The 18,496-nt window shown below is 44.0% G+C and overlaps 1 protein-coding gene across 4 annotated transcripts in view; it reads right to left on the bottom strand.

Annotated features, from left to right (window-relative positions):
• Positions 1-1,101: 1,101 nt before the first annotated feature.
• Positions 1,102-18,496, bottom strand: part of GLIS3 (GLIS family zinc finger 3) — a 183,390-nt gene continuing 165,995 nt past the window's right edge. For all 4 annotated transcript variants that reach the window (XM_081893934.1, XM_081893933.1, XM_081893935.1 and 1 more), the window contains 2 exons: positions 6,639-6,821; positions 1,102-2,825 (listed from right to left, as the gene is read on the bottom strand). In XM_081893934.1, coding sequence (XP_081750060.1) covers positions 2,689-2,825; positions 6,639-6,821 — 320 coding nt within the window. In that variant the 3' untranslated portion in view covers positions 1,102-2,688. The remainder of the gene's footprint in view (positions 2,826-6,638; positions 6,822-18,496) is intronic.

Raw genomic sequence — 18,496 nt, 5'->3', positions numbered from 1 at the left:
TTCCTTGGACCCCCAAACTCCAGGGTACAATGATTGAGTCTTGACTAATATTTAGACTGTCAAGCACAATCATTTTGAGGATTGTCACAAAATTTTCTAAAGACTAAAACTAAATCTTCACAGAATGGTTGGAATCTTCCCTTCTTTTTCCAGATGTTAAGCCCAGATTCAAAGGTCCCCACCTGCATCCAGGGACCTGCTTCTGTCTCTAGTCACTGTGTTGATTTGTCTGGCAAAATGGGGCATTCAGGAATCTGTTCTCCATCTATCGAATAGGAAGTGACTGGCCCTGCCAAAGCTGACCATTTTTCATGATCCAGACCTGATCCAGCATGGATTGGATTTGCCATAAACCACGAGGGATCATCCCGACTGAAGTTTCTAAGCACCGCCCACTGATTTTTCTCCCACTGTATGTTACATCACTTCTAGACTTTTCAGCTGCATCCAGGGGCACCAGCTTGGGGGAGGGGCTGAGGGACCTTGACACCCCCAAAGTTTCAAGGAGGGGGCCGGGGCCCCTCAATATCACACAGCGACGTTTGCACACTGTATGATGTGCTCAACACATCAGCGGGAGAAGCCCAAGCGCCTGGCCACATCCCTCTGTCTTTTGCTGTGTCAAGTTCACTTAGTTTTTGCAGGGCAGAGAGCAGGAATTCCATATCAAAACAAGACTGAAAGGAACCCAGGCTCTGAGTTTAGGATATTTTTATCTCCCATAGCTGGTTAAGGTGGATTCAGGATCTGGTTTGGCAAGGGGAGCCAAACAGAGATCCCACTTGTGGGAATGGGGAGCCAGGGCTCCCCAGGGAATAGCTTTAGCATGTGGCTTCAGTATACCCATAATTGTACAATTATGACTGGTTTAAAAATGATTAACTTTTCAAAATAATGATTTAGCTTTTGGAAGCCTGCTTCACCATTTCAAAAACTCTTCTCTTTATCCTTGCTAAAAATTAAGTGCATCAATTCCTTTGGCTCTTGGCATAGTCACATTTTGTTCCTCTGCGGTAACACGCTATTAACAAGAAAAACACACATTTAGAAATTGCTGAAATGCTTTGGCCCCAATACGAATGGCCCACAATACACATTGCATAAAGAAGTCTGCCATTTTAATTATATAATAATGTAACCATGACAAAGGCCACATCTTGACCATGAAAATTCATTTTCTACTGCCCACACAGGCTCATAACTATACAACAAAGAATTACCAGCTACATGAATTATTTTGGGATGCATTAAAAACATGGCATGTCGTTTTTATTTTTGTAAGAAAAAAGTAAGTAGAAAGAAGAGGAAAGGAATGCATAGATTTAAAAATGATTGAAATACTAACATACCATATTTACAGCAGATGGAATTATAATAGCCCTTTCCATAGAATCTTCTAGAATATATGAGGGACAATGCCAGGAAGGTGCTCTCTTGCAGAATATGCAGGGTTGAACGACATGGGACGCAATAAACCTCTGACCAAATGGAGGGGCAACTTGGATCAAGGCTACCATGTTGGGACGGAGAAGTACAAGCCGTCTCCCAATGCTATGTTTCTTCTATGGAAACCCTTCTTTCCCTGAGGCTGCTTTTAGCTGGAAGGGGGTGAAAAGAAAAGCTTCTTCACTGTACCTGTCCGCCCCCCATAGCAAAAAAGCAAAACACAAGGTTTGGGAGGGGTGGGCTTCCATTGGAGAAAGCTTAGCACTCTTCCCCCAAAATAACAACACCATCTGAAATTAGCCACCAGCCACCAGATTAAAGAAGGGATACTGGGAGATCTACTACAGCATGTGAAGTCTGAACCCAACACTTGTGGGACCCAGCAAGGTAGTGTTGAAAGTGGCAACAGTAGTGAATACACCTTCTTTATGTTGACTTCAAGACCCAATGAAGCTTGCTGGAAACACCTTCAAATATTTGCAAACATTCACAGGGAACTTCTGTTCTTCATGGGGAACATCTAATCTAAATATGTGTGCTTTTTTTGAAAAGAACCTTCCATACAGAATTCTACACATGGAATATAAAAATTAAATTATAAAGCATTATTCAATATCAAGTGAGATTAACTCTCTCCAATGAAGGACTGCAAAGACACCACAAACAACTGTCTCTCTTTCGGCTAATACAGTTAATACTGTGTTGTTAAAGAGGATTGATGTTCCCAGAATCCAAAAAGAAAGTGGAATGGTGCTGTCTCCACCTCCAATTGGTGCCTCAAAAACCGCTCCTTGTCTTCAGCCCTGCAGGGCTGTGTGCTGGGCCTGCAAAGCACCAAACAAGCTCATTATGCAAGGCACTTTTGCTTTTTCCAAAAAAGTTGTTGCAAGTTTCTACAGAGTCTTTTCAGAGGGTTTCCAAAAACTGTGGTGAAAATTTCAACAATTCATCTAGAAATATAAGAAGCAGTGGTTTTCTTATTCGTTCCCTTTGAAAAGAGGCTTTACCATAAAAAAAGGACTGAATTAAAAAAGCAGTTGCTCACACTTCAGCAGGTAAGTTTCAACCAGAATCCTCCCCCTTATATTTATTAGCTGCATCTGTGATGGTCAATGCTATCTGGTAGTGTTTCCTTCGTTTCTTGGGTAATACACTCAGCACTAGAACTGACCACAAAAAGATGGTCCATGATAGAGTGGTTCTGATAGGGATTAGATGCAGGAGTGTAGCTATTTCCCCTCCTCAGCCTTCGGTGTAAACTGAAGAAAGTTGACTCGGGCAACGATCTACAGCATTTATTTGAAGGAAACTGGAGTCCTCAATTCCACTGCGCGATGAATCACCAAATATCTCTGTAGAGCCTGATGGAAGATCATAAACTGAGAAGAGAAGGTGAAAATGAAGAAATTTTGTACATCAAATAGACTGCACTGGAAGAAATTTGGGTAGGTTACACAGTAGAAATCTGGGTATAATTACATGTTGCATGCAAACACAGGATTCCTCTTGTGTATTTTCAGAGAGGAAAACATATATGGAGCACTGCAGAAAATAAAGCTGTCTGGGAGGCAGTCTGCAGCAGAGAGTGGTTGGCAGGGCAAGGGTTAAGCACCCTTTCCCTTTCCTGCCAGCCTCCCCTCCCCTGCAAATCTTCTTTTCTACACACAAAACAGTCTTCAGGCTCTCAGTATCCGCTGCACCTGCTGCTTATCTGCTCAATTAGCTTTGAGACTTATTAGTAAATGCCATAATTTCCTGACATTTCCTTATGAATATTGGTGAATCTTACTATTATCAAATATCTAGCTAAAAAGCACAGGCTAGGTTTGTAAATGAATCATAGAATCATAGAATCATAGAGTTGGAAGAGACCACAAGGGCCATCGAGTCCAACCCCCTGGTTTGGGGTAATATATGCATGCTCATCGCTTGTGGACTATAGTGCAAAGAACTTATATACCATATTGGCCCGAATATAAGCCACACCTTTTCCCCAAATTCCGACCGTGAAAAGTTAAAGTGTGGCTTAAATTCGTGACCTTACAAAAATCGGGTTTTACAATTAATAATAATAATAATAATAATAATAATAATAATAATAATAATTTTTATTTATACCCCACCCTCCCCGGCCAGAGCTGGGCTCAGGGCAGCTAACAGCAGTAAAATTACAATAGAAAAATAAAGGGGGAGGGAGAGAAAAAAACCCAATTTAAAATACAGGTTAAAATGCAATTTAAAATGCAGCCTCGTTTTAAAAGTATCCCATAGATCAAAATCATAAGGGGAGGGAAGACATCATTGCTGTCAACTTTTCCCTTTTCTTGCAAGGAATCCTATTCGGAATAAAGGAATTTCCCTTTAAAAAAGGGAAACATTGACAGCTATGGGAAGACATAAGGGTCAGACTGAGTCCAAACCAAAGGCCAGGCGGAACAGCTCTGTCTTGCAGGCCCTGTGGAAAGATGTCAAGTCCCGCAGGGCCCTAGTCTCTTGTGACAGAGTGTTCCACCAAGTCGGGGCCAGTACTGAAAAGGCCCTGGCCCTAGTTGAGACCAATCTAACCACCTTGTGACTTGGGACCTCCAAGGTGTTGTCATTTGTGGAACTTAAGGTCCTCTGCGGGGCATACCAGGAGAGGCGGTCCCGTAGGTATGTGGGTCCTAGGCCTCATAGGGCTTTAAAGGTCAAAACCAGCACCTTGAACCTGACCCCGTACTCCACCGGGAACCAGTGCAGCTGGTAAAGCACTGGATGAATGTGATCACGCCGTGAGGACCCCGTAAGGAGCCTCACTGCGGCATTCTGCACCCGCTGGAGTTTCTGGGTCAGCTTCAAGGGCAGCCCCGCATAGAGTGAGTCACAATAATCAAGCCTGTAGGTGACCGTTGCATGGATCACTGTGGCCAGATCAGGGTGAGAAAGGTAAGGGACCAACTGCTTAATACGGCGGAGATGGAAAAATGCTCCCTTTGCTGTGGCTGCAACCTGCGCCTCCATGGAAAGGGAGGCATCGAAGGTTACACCCAAGCTCTTGACAGAAGGCGCTGGCACTAATTGAGTCCCCACAAGAGATCAGATTTGGCCCCCCAACCCCATGTTATCCTGAGTCAGCCAGAAGACCTCTGTCTTCGAAGGATTGAACTTCAACTGGCTCCCACACAGCCATTTTACATATGGTAAAACGGAACAACAAAAAATGTTTCCTTGCTGATTTGTGAGCTCAAGACTGTTCATTTGCCATTGACGGGTGTGAGTGCCTGCGGAATTGTAGCGGCTGAATAGCGATTTGCGATTTGAGCGACTGTATGGTCACTTTTGGGGGCTTGTGAGATCAAAGGCTTAAATGGGCTTGGAGTTACAATTCTACCAACCGTGGCAATTTTCAGCCTGTAACCCAATTTTAAGGGAGCGGCTTATATTTGGGTTTTGTCTTTTTTCCTCCCCCTCCCCTTGAATTTTAAAGGTGCGGCTTGTTTGTGGGTGTCAGGGAACTGCCATCGGCTCAGGGGCGAGAGGGGAAAAGCCGGGTGGATTACAGAGAGCCCCCAAAGATCGTGGGAAGCAGCACCTCCTCAGCGGAGGAGAGTAACCACACCTCCAGCGGAGAGGAGCTTCAGGGCTCGGAGGAGGCGAGGCGGTGCCAGGACACCTTGCCTGAGCAAAGCAGGGAGGAGAAAGGTCCTCCATTACTCACGTCCTCCCTGCGCAGTAGGCCTCTGCGCCGAGAGGGGAAGTGCAGATTGGGTGTCAAGAAACTACTCTGCTGGGGAAGGTTTAAGGACGGGCCACTCACAGATTCTGCCAGTGAATGAGCGAGCCACAGAATAGTGGCGCTCTGCATGGTCAGTGGCGTAGCGTGGGTTGTCAGCACCCGGGGCAAGGCAAGTAATTTGCGCCCCCTAACCAGTGGATTTTAGTAGGGGCAGAGAGCTGCGAGTGCGAGCGCGCCCCCCCAGATGTTGCGCCCGGTGCGGCCGGCCCCCCCCTGCACCCTCCACGCTACGCCACTGTGCATGGTGAAGGGTTTTTGGCACCAATAACGAGGCTTTACACCCGACCAGGGAGGCATTTGCCTGACTGCTCTCGAGTAACCCACTGATATCCTTACAGCAGGTGTGGCCAATATGTTACGCAATGGAGAGCTGGCCTGGTGTAGTGGCGAATCGGAGAGTCAATGGGGAGGCCTGAACTCCCGGGATTACCTTCAAGCAACTCTCACTTCCTCAGCCCCAGTCCTCTCATTGCAAGATGGGGAATTATCACGCTGGCTTTCCTCACAACACAACTTTGAGGTTCACCACTGGATGATGAACAGGAAGTGCTTTGAAGACTTTAAAGGGCTACACAGATGTTAAACATTATTATGCATGAAGAAGTATTTTATTTATTATTACTTATTTATTAATAACATTTATGAACTACCTTTCAAAAAGCACCTGCCTGTTCACATTTTTGGCAAGTCACCAAAGGCCCAGTAGCCAAGTTTTCTATACAGACCTATGAACCAGTCCTAAGACACAGGTGCTCAGGGTTAAATGGCTGCAGCAGAAGAACTGCGTTCTTTATTTCTGTCCATTTCTGTCACTGGCCTGTTAGAGGCCCAGTCTAGACTGGATTAAGGGACAGAAACTGCGGATTTTCTTCACAGATGAAAATCTGTTACATGGTGAAAGAGCAGATGGGAATTCTCAGAAATTTGTTTTAAAAGAAACAAATGTTTACAGCTAGTCGTGTAATCCAGTTTAAAGCTGGCAAGGTTACAAACTTAGTGAGAACCACTTCACAGGTTACCAAATTCCTATGCAGCAAATTATTTAAGAAGGAAGACTACAAAATTGCCACAACTGGCTGCTCATTTCTCAGTATCTTACATGCAAGTTGCAATTCATGACTGACATGTCGAACCAGATTGATATCTTACAAGGTGTGATAACATTTGAATTGACCCCAGGTTTTCTTAATAAAGGTCCAAAGTGCCTCTTAGAAGGTCTAGACTAGGGAGGAGTGTTGATGTAGGGGGATTATGGTGTACAGCATTATGAAATGAGTTTCAAAAGGGTGTTGAGGATCAGTACACACTTTGGAAACATAGAATATCCTTTCCAGAAAAGAACTCATGAAACTAAGAGCTCTAGAAAGATTTACCACAGAGTGCACCTTTAACTAACGCGGCCACAGTAGGGGGTTACCTGTAATGCCAGAATGCGCTGAAAATGCTCTGTGGAAAACATCAAAACCTCCCTGACCCACAGATGTGGGTACAAGACAGTCTTCAAAAGGTGGGACCATATTACAAGTTCCGCCATGTTGCAAATTTCTCTGATTGTCGGCATAATGTGGGGAACAGAATGTTTGCAGCTGCCCGTAAACACCTAGAAAGAGAAAAGACATAGAAATAGATCAAACTCATTTTCTGTATTTACACCAGTTTCATTAGAAACTTCTCTTTGACGTCACTTTTCCAGGAAGCTTTGACAATATATTTCAGACTATTTTAAAGCTGTGCCGTCAAGTCCTTAAAGCAAGTGCCACCATAGTAATTCATTGTCTTGGCATTTTCATGAGAATTTTCTCTTAAAAATCATATTTGCTTGCCCTTCTTTAACCTTCAGAAAGTTGCACTTCTCCTTGAGTATCTTTTGTCTAATTACACAAATTCAGCCTTGATGAGAAAAATGGAGAGACACACGAAAACCAAGGCTATGGCAGACGTTGAAACCACAGCTATGCTTCTTTTAGTCCTAGGCAGTTAAATTGCAGGCTTGAATCCCTAAATTTTCTGAATTCTAGCACTGTTCTGTGAAATGAAGTAATAGTAATCTGTTGTGTACCATATCCTGAGTCCTGAGCAAAAAGAAAGATTAGTTTTTGGTGACAACAAGTCTCTAGAAAAGAGAGAGAAGGGATTATAAATATTCTTTAAAATTGTTCTTTATATATGAAGCAATGTCCTCAGTTTAGTCCTCAATAGATTTGGGTAAAGCTTGAAAAAAATGCATATAATGTTTTACTTTTAAACTGTATTGGAAGGTGGGGAAATTAGTGCTTCCAAAATAATAGGCAAAGGGTGATAATTATACATTTATAATTTTACATTCTTGTGTCTTGGGAGAGAGGGACATATTTTGTTCCATGACTCATACTTTTTAACACTGCACAATCTTGTGTAAATCAGCATTCCCCTCAGAGCATTTGGGATTCAGAATAGGGCATTGTGAGAAGTTCTAAACCGAGAAGGAGTGTGGAACAATGTCAAAGAACATTTTCAGCCCGGCTTTGCCTAAGTCTTGCCAGCTGGCTTCACATACCAGAGATGGAAATAGCTGTTTCTGGTAACTGCTGTGACTCAGCTGTAAACTCTCACAGTGCGGCCACGGCTGGTTGGGACAGCAGTTATTTTTAAGAATGCTTTTCAAGTATGCACAAAGCACCATTGAGAGTAATGAGCTAAAAACTGTTTTGGAAAGTTGTTGTTTTCTATTATTTTACTATGGCCACTTTTCTTCTTAAATGTCAGCATAGAGCAGGAGAGGGGAAATCTGTTGCAAATAGCCAGTACAGCTGGCAAACCAGTTCATTTAGAGAAAGAAGGTAGCTTATTTTCCTAAAGGAAAAAGAGTTAAGAAAGGTGAAAGAATTACGAGTGAAGAGAGTTGTAGTGCCTTGTTCCTGTGTTGACGTCTTCATGGGTACACAGATGGATGTTTCCATATGCAAGTTTGTGTGCCTCAATCTACCAATGATTGCTTCAGTTTTAAGCCTTTGAAACTTACTGTATTTTTGCTCTATAAGACTCACTTTTTCCCTCCTAAAAAGTAAGGGGAAATGTGTGTGCGTCTTATGGAGCGAATGCAGGCTGCGCAGCTATCCCAGAAGCCAGAACAGCAAGAGGGATTGCTGCTTTCACTGCGCAGCGAACCCTCTTGCTGTTCTGGCTTCTGAGATTCAGAATATTTTTTTTCTTTTTTTCCTCCTCCAAAAACTAGGTGTGTCTTGTGGTCTGGTGCGTCTTATAGAGCGAAAAATATGGTATTTCCCTTCACACTTGTGGGTGGCCTTGATGGGATCCATTTGTGCTGTGTGTTGTGGTCCCCTCCCTCAATTAGTACCTCTCTGTCCACCACTAGTTCAAGAAACCTGAGGTTAGTTGTAGGCATGCGTACAGCATGCACCTTTCCTTGCCTTCATTTGTTTTTGAAACACAGGTTTTGCGTGAAAGAGCAGTAGAAAACAAAAACAAAGGAAGGAAGGAAGGAAGCTTGCTACCCCCAGTCAGGCAAGCCTTTGGAACTGCTTGCCTGAAAAGCTGCTACAGTGGTACCTCGGGTTACATACGCTTCAGGTTACAGACTCCGCTAACCCAAAAATAGTGCTTCAGGTTAAGAACTTTGCTTCAGGATGAGAACAGAAATCGTGCTCCGGTGGCGCAGCGGCAGCAGCAGGAGGCCCCATTAGCTAAAGTGGTGCTTCAGGTTAAGAAGAGTTTCATGTTAAGTACAGACCTCCAGAACAAATTAAGTACTTAACCCGAGGTACCACTGTACTTCCCTTTTCCTTTCACACCTCCTGTACCTGCAAGGGCAAGTTTTATTTTCTCTTAAAACATAGCTGTCGTGTGCAAGAGCAGTTCTGCTGTTTTAAAAATACAAGTGCCAAAACAGCAAGAACTGATGGAAAGGGGCAGGCTGCATCCTGTCCTTTGGGCTGGTATGTAACACACATGTAAAGAAGTCTTTCAGCACAATACAATAGAAGGGTCTGGAAACTTCTGTTTCAGTGTATCTGAAGAAGTGTGCATGCACACAAAAGCTCATACCAAGAACTAACTTAGTTGGTCTTTAAGGTGCTATCTGTAGCACAATACAGTTCAGTACATCTACAGTCCGCTAATTTGTGGTTTTATTTTTTATTTTCTTCTGCTATTGGATTATCTGCAGAGTCTGTCTGTGTGTGTGTGTGCGTGTGTGTGTGCGCGCGCATAGGCTGCCACTTGGATGAGGACGTCATGTTGACACCATTAAAAGAAATAAATTGACATTAAACTCCAGGGTGGATGAGCCCTTAGTTGCTATGAGAAGTCTGGGGAGAAGTTCTCCCTGGCTGTGCTGAACTTACTCTGCAATGCCTGAGTCCTTTCTCAATGCACTGAGGGGAGCCGGATTTGGAGGCACAAGATGAAGGCACAAAACCCTTGTCTGTTGTCAAGATTACTAAATGTGACATTCTTTCAGAAAAAAATGCTCTTTTGTGCACATGAGTGGAGGTTTGTGGAAGGATGGTGGGGAGACACACAAATGTCCAGGAAAATAAGGATTGAACAATTGTTGAACCAGCACAATGTTCCTGCTGTGGAGTTGTGCTCCAAGTCCATATCTATATGAAGCCGCTGGGAGAGATCATCAGGGGGTTTGGACTGGGTGTTCATCAGTATGCAGATGACACCCAGCTCTACCTCTCCTTTAAATCAGAACCAGTGAAGGCGGTGAAGGTCCTGTGTGAGTGCCTGGAGGCGGTTGGAGGTTGGATGGCGGCTAACAGATTGAGGTTGAATCCTGACAAGACAGAAGTACTGTTTTGGGGGGACAGGAGGCAGGCAGGTGTGGAGGATTCCCTGGTTCTGAATGGGGTAACTGTGCCCCTGAAGGACCAGGTGCGCAGCCTGGGAGTCATTTTGGACTCACAGCTGTCCATGGAGGCGCAGGTTAACTCTGTGTCCAGGGCAGCTGTCTACCAGCTCCACCTGGTACGCAGACTAAGACCCTACCTCCCCGCGGACTGTCTCGCCAGAGTGGTGCATGCTCTAGTTATCTCACGCTTGGACTACTGCAACGCGCTCTACGTGGGGCTACCTTTGAAGGTGACCCGGAAACTGCAATTAATCCAGAATGCGGCAGCTAGACTGGTGACTGGGAGTGGCCGCCGGGACCACATAACACCGGTTCTGAGAGATCTGCACTGGCTCCCAGTACGTTTCCGAGCACGATTCAAAGTGTTGGCGCTGACCTTTAAAGCCCTAAACGGCCTCGGTCCTGTATACCTGAAGGAGCGTCTCCACCCCCATCGTTCAGCCCGGACACTGAGATCCAGTGCCGAGGGCCTTCTGGCGGTTCCATCATTGCGAGAAGTGAGGCTACAGGGAACCAGACAGAGGGCCTTCTCGGTAGTGGCGCCCACCCTGTGGAACACCCTCCCTTCAGATGTGAAGGAAATAAGCAGCTATCCTATCTTTAAAAGACATCCTAAGGCAGCCCTGTTCAGGGAAGTTTTTAATATGTAATGCTGTACTGTTTTTAACACTGATTGGGAGCCGCCCAGAGTGGCTGGGGAAACTCAGCCAGATGGGCGGGGTATAAATAATAAATTATTATTATTATTATTATTACAAGTAAGATCACTACATCAGCACAGGATTATGGTATGATGCCACCAGAAATCAGGTGTTAGCACTGTGAATGAAGCTTATGTATGACATATAGCTGGTCTGCAAAGGTCACTGTAAAACAGCAGCTATCCTATATTATATCCTAGAAACATTGTTGTAATCTAAATAGTTACATGCAGTCCATGCAACTCATGTTTGCTTGCTACATATATTCTGTAACAGAATGGCAACAGGCAGACAGAATTTGACCCATTTGTGAACACAGACTGTTGTTAGAGCAACAAAAGCCAATCTGTGTATACAGTGGTACCTCGGGTTACATACGCTTCAGGTTACATACACTTCAGGTTACAGACTCTGCTAACCCAGAAATAGTGCTTCAGGTTAAGAACTTTGCTTCAGGATGAGAACAGAAATTGTGCTCCGGCGGAGCGGCAGCAGCAGGAGACCCCATTAGCTAAAGTGGTGCTTCAGGTTAAGAACAGTTTCAGGTTGAGTACAGACCTCTGGAATGAATTAAGTACTTAACCCGAGGTACCACTGTACTTGAAGCCCATGAATAAGCGAAGGATGCCCAAAGGCTGGTTGGACGAAGAACGTGACTATGGAAGCCAACCAGTCCAGTATTACAGCAGAAATGCACTTCAGATGAAGCTCTGGAACTGGGGACCAGCTTAGCTCAGTTATCTTCTACGCCTTCGGTAGGTTGTAAATATGGCAAAACCAAAGGAATAACAAAAAAGCTGCAATAAATGCAGAACAATTCATCTACATAAGAACACAGCCTGTGCTGTCTTCATATCACCCCAAAGCAGTTATGAGCTTGAGATGCTGATAAACGCTGCATCCAAAGTGCTAGCTTTCAAGATGAAGTAAAATCAAAAGTGAATGGCAGCAGGGAATGTAGCTAAGTATGGCAAGAGAAAGATGCAAGGAAGCTTGGCTGTGAAGCAAGGCCCATTATTGTGTCGTCTTGCAACAACCTCCAGACAGCATGCAATCTCTGCATTTTTTGGTAGTCAATAACCCTTCGGTCCTTTTATAAAACATTTTATAATGTTTTATAATGTTGTACTGTTTTAGTGTTGTTAGCCGCCCTGAGCCCGGCTTCGGCTGGGGAGGGAGGGATATAAATAAAACTTATTATTATTATTATTATTATTTGGGTCCTCTGCAAGATAAAAAAGGTAAAGGGACCCCTGACCATTAGGTCCAGTTGTGACCGACTCTGGGGTGGCAGCACTCATCTCGCTTTATTGGCTGAGGGAGCCGGCGTACAGCTTCTGGGTCATGTGGCCAGCATGCCGAAGCCGCTTCTGGCAAACCAGAGCAGTGCACGGAAACGCCGTTTACCTTCCCACTGGAGTGGTACCTATTTATCTACTTGCACTTTGACGTGCTTTCGAACTGCTAGGTTGGCAGGAGCAGGGACTGAGCAATGGGAGCTCACCCCGTCGTGGGGATTCGAACCGCCGACCTTCTGATTGGCAAGTCCTAGGCTCTGTGGTTTAACCTACAGTGCCACCCGCGTCCCTTCTTCTGCAAGATAAAAAAAACCTCTGCAAGATACCCAGTGATTTTTTAAAAAAACACACACCTTAGGACACGTTTAAAGGCACTTCTCAGACCATGCTAACATTCCAAAGAGTCTCCACATTCACTCCCTACAAAAGTATGAACTGGCTCCCAGATGGCTTGATACATCTAATCCAAGACAACCAATATTATCTTTTATTGTATTTCTTCTATTTAACATGCCAACCTCATTACTGGTAAGCCAGATGTTCTTGATCTCCCCCAACTTTAAGTAATCACCACCCATCCCTGTTTGGATTTATTTGATACCATTAATTACTCTTCCACTTTCGAAGGCAAATCCCAGCTGCAAACAGAAGAATTGTAAAACACAGGGTGTCAGAAGTACTCTAGGGCACTGAGACTCAATAGAAGCATTTATTCTATCTTATGTGTAAAAAAAAAAAGTGCTTATTTTCTTTTCAAGAGTGTTTTCAGGTGCCACAGCCAAAGATCAATGGTTTCTAGATAGAAAGCAATAATAAGTATTTTGTTTCACGCACATGCTCCTATCTATCTACACACACACATGTGGGAGAGAGAGAGAGAGAGATGAGTCGGTGTAACTTGACTGGTGAATATGCACAGACAGAGATGATGTCACATTCATATAAATCAAGGGGTTGGAGAACATTTATTTGACTGAGGGCCACAGTCACTCAGGCATATGTTAGGGCTGCATGTGGATAATGGGAGGAGCCAGAGCCAAACATGGGCGGAGCCATTCTTTCCCCCGCAGATCTCCTCCCTCTCCAGTGGGACTTTGGTAGAGGGACAAATCACTCCAGTCAGAGGTCTGAACTGATCATTGGAGCTGATCAGAGAGCTGTTTGACTGCTCCATCCTTCCCCTGCTTTCTCCACTTCCCCTCCCTCCAGTCCTCTCCTCCTGCCCACATTCTCTCCTTCCAGGCATTGTGTCATCAGGTGATGAGAGGCAGTCTTGGCCTCCTGTCAAACTTATCTCGTGGGGACGGGAGGTGGAGAGATCAGGAACTACCACCAGCAAGATCCAATTCCCCTCCCCTGTGATAGACTCATGTACAGTGGTACCTCGGTTTAAGAACAGCCCTGTTTATGAACTCCGCAAAACCAGAAGTACCGGTAGTGTCCTGGTTTGCAAACTTTACCTTGGTCTAAGAACGGAAGCCAAATGGTGGAAGGGCACCGGCAGTGGGAGGCCTCATTAGGGAAAGCGTGCCTCAGTTTAAGAACGGTTTTGGTTTAAGAACGGACTTCCGGAACGGATTAAGTTCGTAAACCGAGGTACCACTGTAGTCTGCTCAACTTCTGGTTCTTCTGATTGGTCTGGAAGATCAGAGGTCTTTGTTTGGCTTTTTGGGGTGGTGGTGGTTAAGATTTCCCTTTCCTTTCAATCCACAAACCTTTGTATTTCTGCACACCTAGGAAGTCTGCCATGTTTGTGGGAACCACTCCCTTGTTTTTTGGGGGGGCCCTGCTTTGATTCCAAACTAAGTTCAGAAGCATGGAGGAAACATCTCCTGTTGTTGTTTAGTCGTTTAGTCGTGCCCAACTCTTCGTGACCCCATGGACTAGAGCACGCCAGACACTTCTGTCTTCCACCGCCTCCCCCAGTTTGGTCAAACTCATGTTGGTAGCTCATGAGCTAGCAACCATCTCATCCTCTGTCGTCCCCTTCTCCTTGTGCCCTCCATCTTTCCCAACATCAGGGTCTTTTCCAGGAAGTCTTCTCTTCTCATGAGGTGGCCAAAGTCGTGGAGCCTCCGCTTCAGGATCTGTCCATCCAGTGAGCACTCAGGGCTGATTTCCTTCAGAATGGATAGGTTTGATCTTCTTGAAGTCCATGGGACTCTCAAGAGTCTCCTCCAGCACCAGAATTCAAAAGCATCAATTCTTCGGCGATCAGCCTTCTTTATGGTCCAGCTCTCACTTCCATACATCACTACTGGGAAAACCATAGCTTGAACTATACGGACCTTTGTTGGCAAGGTGATGTCTCTGCTTTTTAAGATGCTGTCTAGGTTTGTCATTGCTTTGAAACATCTCCTAGCCCTATTTAAATATCAATATTTGAGCTAGCTGTGTGTTGCTAGGCTCCTACAAGACTCAGGACATAGGCCCATGACATTTGCAAATTTGAGGCTCTGAGTAAATCATGATGATGGGTGGCTGTGGTCTCACCACCATTGCACTTTTAGCATGCCCAGCAGTACTATAAGCATACATGTGTGTGTGTCATTTATTTAAATATATAGGTAAATAAATGACACAGTGAGGGGGACTGGTGCTTTCAAGGAGCGGCTGCTCTCTGCTCCATTGCTAAGTTCATTAAGACCTGAGCAGATATCAGCCCACCCTGGAAGAATGGCAGATGCAAGTGATGGACTATATGGAGTTGGCAGAAGTGACTGGTAGAATCCGAGACCTCGGAGAAGAATCAGTGGAAGAGGACTGGAAGAAGTTTAAAGACTATCTGCAGAAACACTGCAAAGTTTATGAATGTTAAAATAATGTTGGATTTGAAAATAATAAGGCATTAGTGATATAGCTTAAAAAGTATGCAAAATGCAATAGAAAAGGAGGAAAGATTAAAGTGATATTATGTCAAAAGTAAATAATATTATAAAGGTGATTAAGTACGAGGAGAAAAGATTGATGACATAATAGAATGAACTTAATAATTAGAAATGAGATCTGAAAGAGGGTAAGGATTTGCTGTATCTGATTGGGTAAAGAGAAACACAAAATAGGGAGGCGTGAGGAAGTCAAGAAAGGAAGTTAATTAAGTATGATCGAAAAAGTTGGAGTTTTTATGTTTTTGTACTTGGTTGGGTGGAATTTTCTTTTACTGTATTTTATATTTTTGTGTTTTGATTTGTTCTATGTGTTACTTTTGATTATGCTTTATTTCTTTTTACAATTTTTCTACTTCTGTGGTGGTTATGTACTTTTCTTTTTTGTAAAAACCTAATAAATATATTTTTTTTAAAAAAGACCTGAGCAGATATCAGGTGAAAGGTGAGGGAGTCTATTTTTGCAAGCCATCTTTGTGTTGTGTCAACCTCTTTGACAACTCTGTGTCAAAAAGTGGCACATAAGTATTATAAATAGTAGATAAACAGAAGCAAAGACATCAGGGTTTCATTGATTAAGCATAGCTCTGGTTGTCAGCCAAACACAATGGAAATGGATGCACCCATTGATCTGGGTGAATGATCAGGGTATATTAATTTTTTTTAAGAGAGATATTGACTTTTTGTTTACTTAAATCTTCGGTGGAACAAGTCTATATACATTGCTCTGCAGGTATGTGATTCTCTGAAGAATTTATGTCTAGGGCAAAGCTGCTTTCAATCACAAGTGTTTGAATAAAAAGCAGAAGAATGATTGATTTTGCACATCATTTCTTTTTTCCTGACATACTCACACTTCTAAAAGGAATTTTGTGGGCAAATACTGCACACGAAGAAGGAGAACATCCCAATGCAAATAATCACGCCACACCAGGTGAACAGGGCCAAAGGTGAGAGATGGAGCTTACGGAAGCTGGGAAATATTGGGCCTTTGCTACTGCTGAGCAGAAGCCAAGCAGAATAAATGAGCTTCCCCAACCTTTACAAATATTACTCTCTTCTCCTGCCTTTTGGAATTGTGGAAATTACCTCATTACTAGAGCTGCAGCGTCACCTGAATTGCTCCATTGTAGATGCAGAAGGGGCATTTGCACTGCAGTGTCTGAGAAGAGGCTGCCTTAATTCTCATTACTGACCACATTGTACAGTGGTACCTCGGGTTACATACGCTTCAGGTTACATACGCTTCAGGTTACAGACTCCGCTAACCCAGAAATAGTACCTCGTGTTAAGAACTTTGCTTCAGGATGAGAACAGAAATTGTGCAGCGGCGGCGCGGCGGCAGCGGGAGGCCCCATTAACTAAAGTGGTGCTTCAGGTTAAGAAAAGTTAAGAAAAGTTGGCTGGACTCCTTCCTTTATTCCGCAGGGACCCACAGGCTCTGCCCGATGAGGTGGGTGACTGAGCAGCCTCACACCTAGATTTTTCCTTAACATCAGGAAGGGGCTTGAGGCCGTCCCAGAGAAGGAAGGAATATAGCAGGGAGTGAGAGTTGGGGGACAAACAGACAAAGGAGGCTGTGCAGCAATGCTTCTGTGTGTCGGGAGGAAGGTGAGCACTGGAGAGGTGGAAGCTGAAATGCTAGAGATGAGAATGATGGTATAACTTTCTGTCCTCATGTTCTATCCAAAAACACAGAGGGGAGTAGTCAATGGATGGCCATCCTGACTCGGCCCCAGACACACTGATCAGATGTTTGGAAGCTGTGGCTGGGAGCCGGTTGAAGTTAAATCCTTCGAAGACAGAGGTCTTTTGGCTGGGTCGGGATGATATGGGATTGGGGAGGCAATTCCCATCTCTTGCAGGGGCGCAATTAGTGACAGCACCGTCCGTTAAGAGTTTGGGTGTAATCTTCGACACCTCCCTTTCCATGGAGGTGCAGATTGCAGCTATAACAAAGGCGGCATTTTTTCATCTCCACCAAGCTAAGCAGTTGGCTCTTTACCTCTCTCGCCCTGACCTAGCCACTGTGATCCATGTGACGGTCACCTTCAGACTGGATTATTGTAACTCGCTCTACGTGGGGCTGCCCTTGAGACTGACCCAGAAACTCCACCAGGTGCAGAATGCCACGGCGAGACTCCTTACGGGGTCCTCGCTGTGGAATCAATACTAGAATACAGTCCTAAAGCCATACTCTCTGTGCGCTTGCATCTTTTGCTAATTTCTGGGCCAGTGCTACCAGATCGACAGAAGCCTATTTTTCAGAAGAAAAGAGTCAGGTTCATGGAGGGGAACATTCCCTGTTTCATTTGAGCTGAATCTCCCCCAGGCATTTGTACTACCGAAGGGCTCCAAAGAGAAAATTTTATTTTCAGTCATAGACGGAAGCACATGTCCTGAGCAAAAACCTAGAGCTTGTCTTTCTTCAAGTGTCTCGTCCTTTGCAGTAGAACAGTTTTTGCACCCTGCAAAGACATTGCATCTGGCAGTGATGATCATGGCTGCAACAGTAATGCCCCACGCTAGACTCTGATGTTGTGCCAGCAGAGAAGCCCTGAACTCAAACTCTATACACTTTTCAAAAGAAAAGAAAATCAGACGGATTGCTTGTAGGGTTGGCCATTCTTTCCTTTCTGTGTAAGCAGCTGTCAAGCATTGAATAAGTACATTATAAAGTGGAGCCCACTGTAACTGGTAAGAAAGGTTATATTAGCTTGTATTTGACTGCAGCATCGTTTCTTTTAAGTTCTAATATCCAGTGATTCCATTAAGCTTTTAAAATCCTCAGGGTTTTTTTATTTCCAGCTTAGGAAACCATTTACAATTTGTTCAAAAGTCTTCTTGGCTGCTAAACCCTTTTTCTTATTGGTACAGCCAATTTATACTAAGCTGACAAGTTTAAGACTACATATTGAGACAGAAAAATGTCAGTATTGTGTGGTAGCAGATTGAGCTGAGAGTTCAATGGCAATAGCTGCAGCCCTTTAAATCATGTGAAGGCAGGAGAAGAATTGCAAGAGACAAAGGCTAACAAAGCTTTGCCCACTACCTGATGTATATACCAAACAGACCAGGCTGATGAAGTAGCTCCATGGGATTCTTCTACTGAGTTGCAGTAGCATGACCCAGGACAGCAGATTTTTATTCTTTGCAGGTTACTGAGATGCTTAACTAAAAACTCGGTCTCATTGTTTCCTCTTCACTGAAGTGCCAAAAAGAGAGGCTGAGTGGAGGGGAGTGATTTATACAGCAAAAATGTCAGGGCAGGGCAAAGGTTTGCAGCCTGATGCTTGCAACTCTTGCTATGAATGGTAAGAGAAACACATGGATGATAGCATCTCATGTAAAAAAACTAATAATAATAATAATAATAATAATAATAATAATAATAATAATTTTTATTTATATCCCGCCCTCCCCAGCCAAAGCTGGGCTCAGGGCGGCTAACAACATTCAAAATAATCCAACATTCTAAAAACATTCATTATAAAATTAATTAAAATCAAATTAAAATCAAATTGATGGCAACCAAT

The sequence above is a fragment of the Podarcis melisellensis genome (genome assembly GCF_964234715.1).
Source record: "Podarcis melisellensis genome assembly, chromosome: 17".
NCBI classification, from domain to species: Eukaryota; Metazoa; Chordata; class Lepidosauria; order Squamata; family Lacertidae; genus Podarcis; species Podarcis melisellensis.
The sequence above is the reverse complement of the archived record's forward strand: the minus strand, read 5'-3'. Positions and strand labels throughout refer to the sequence as shown.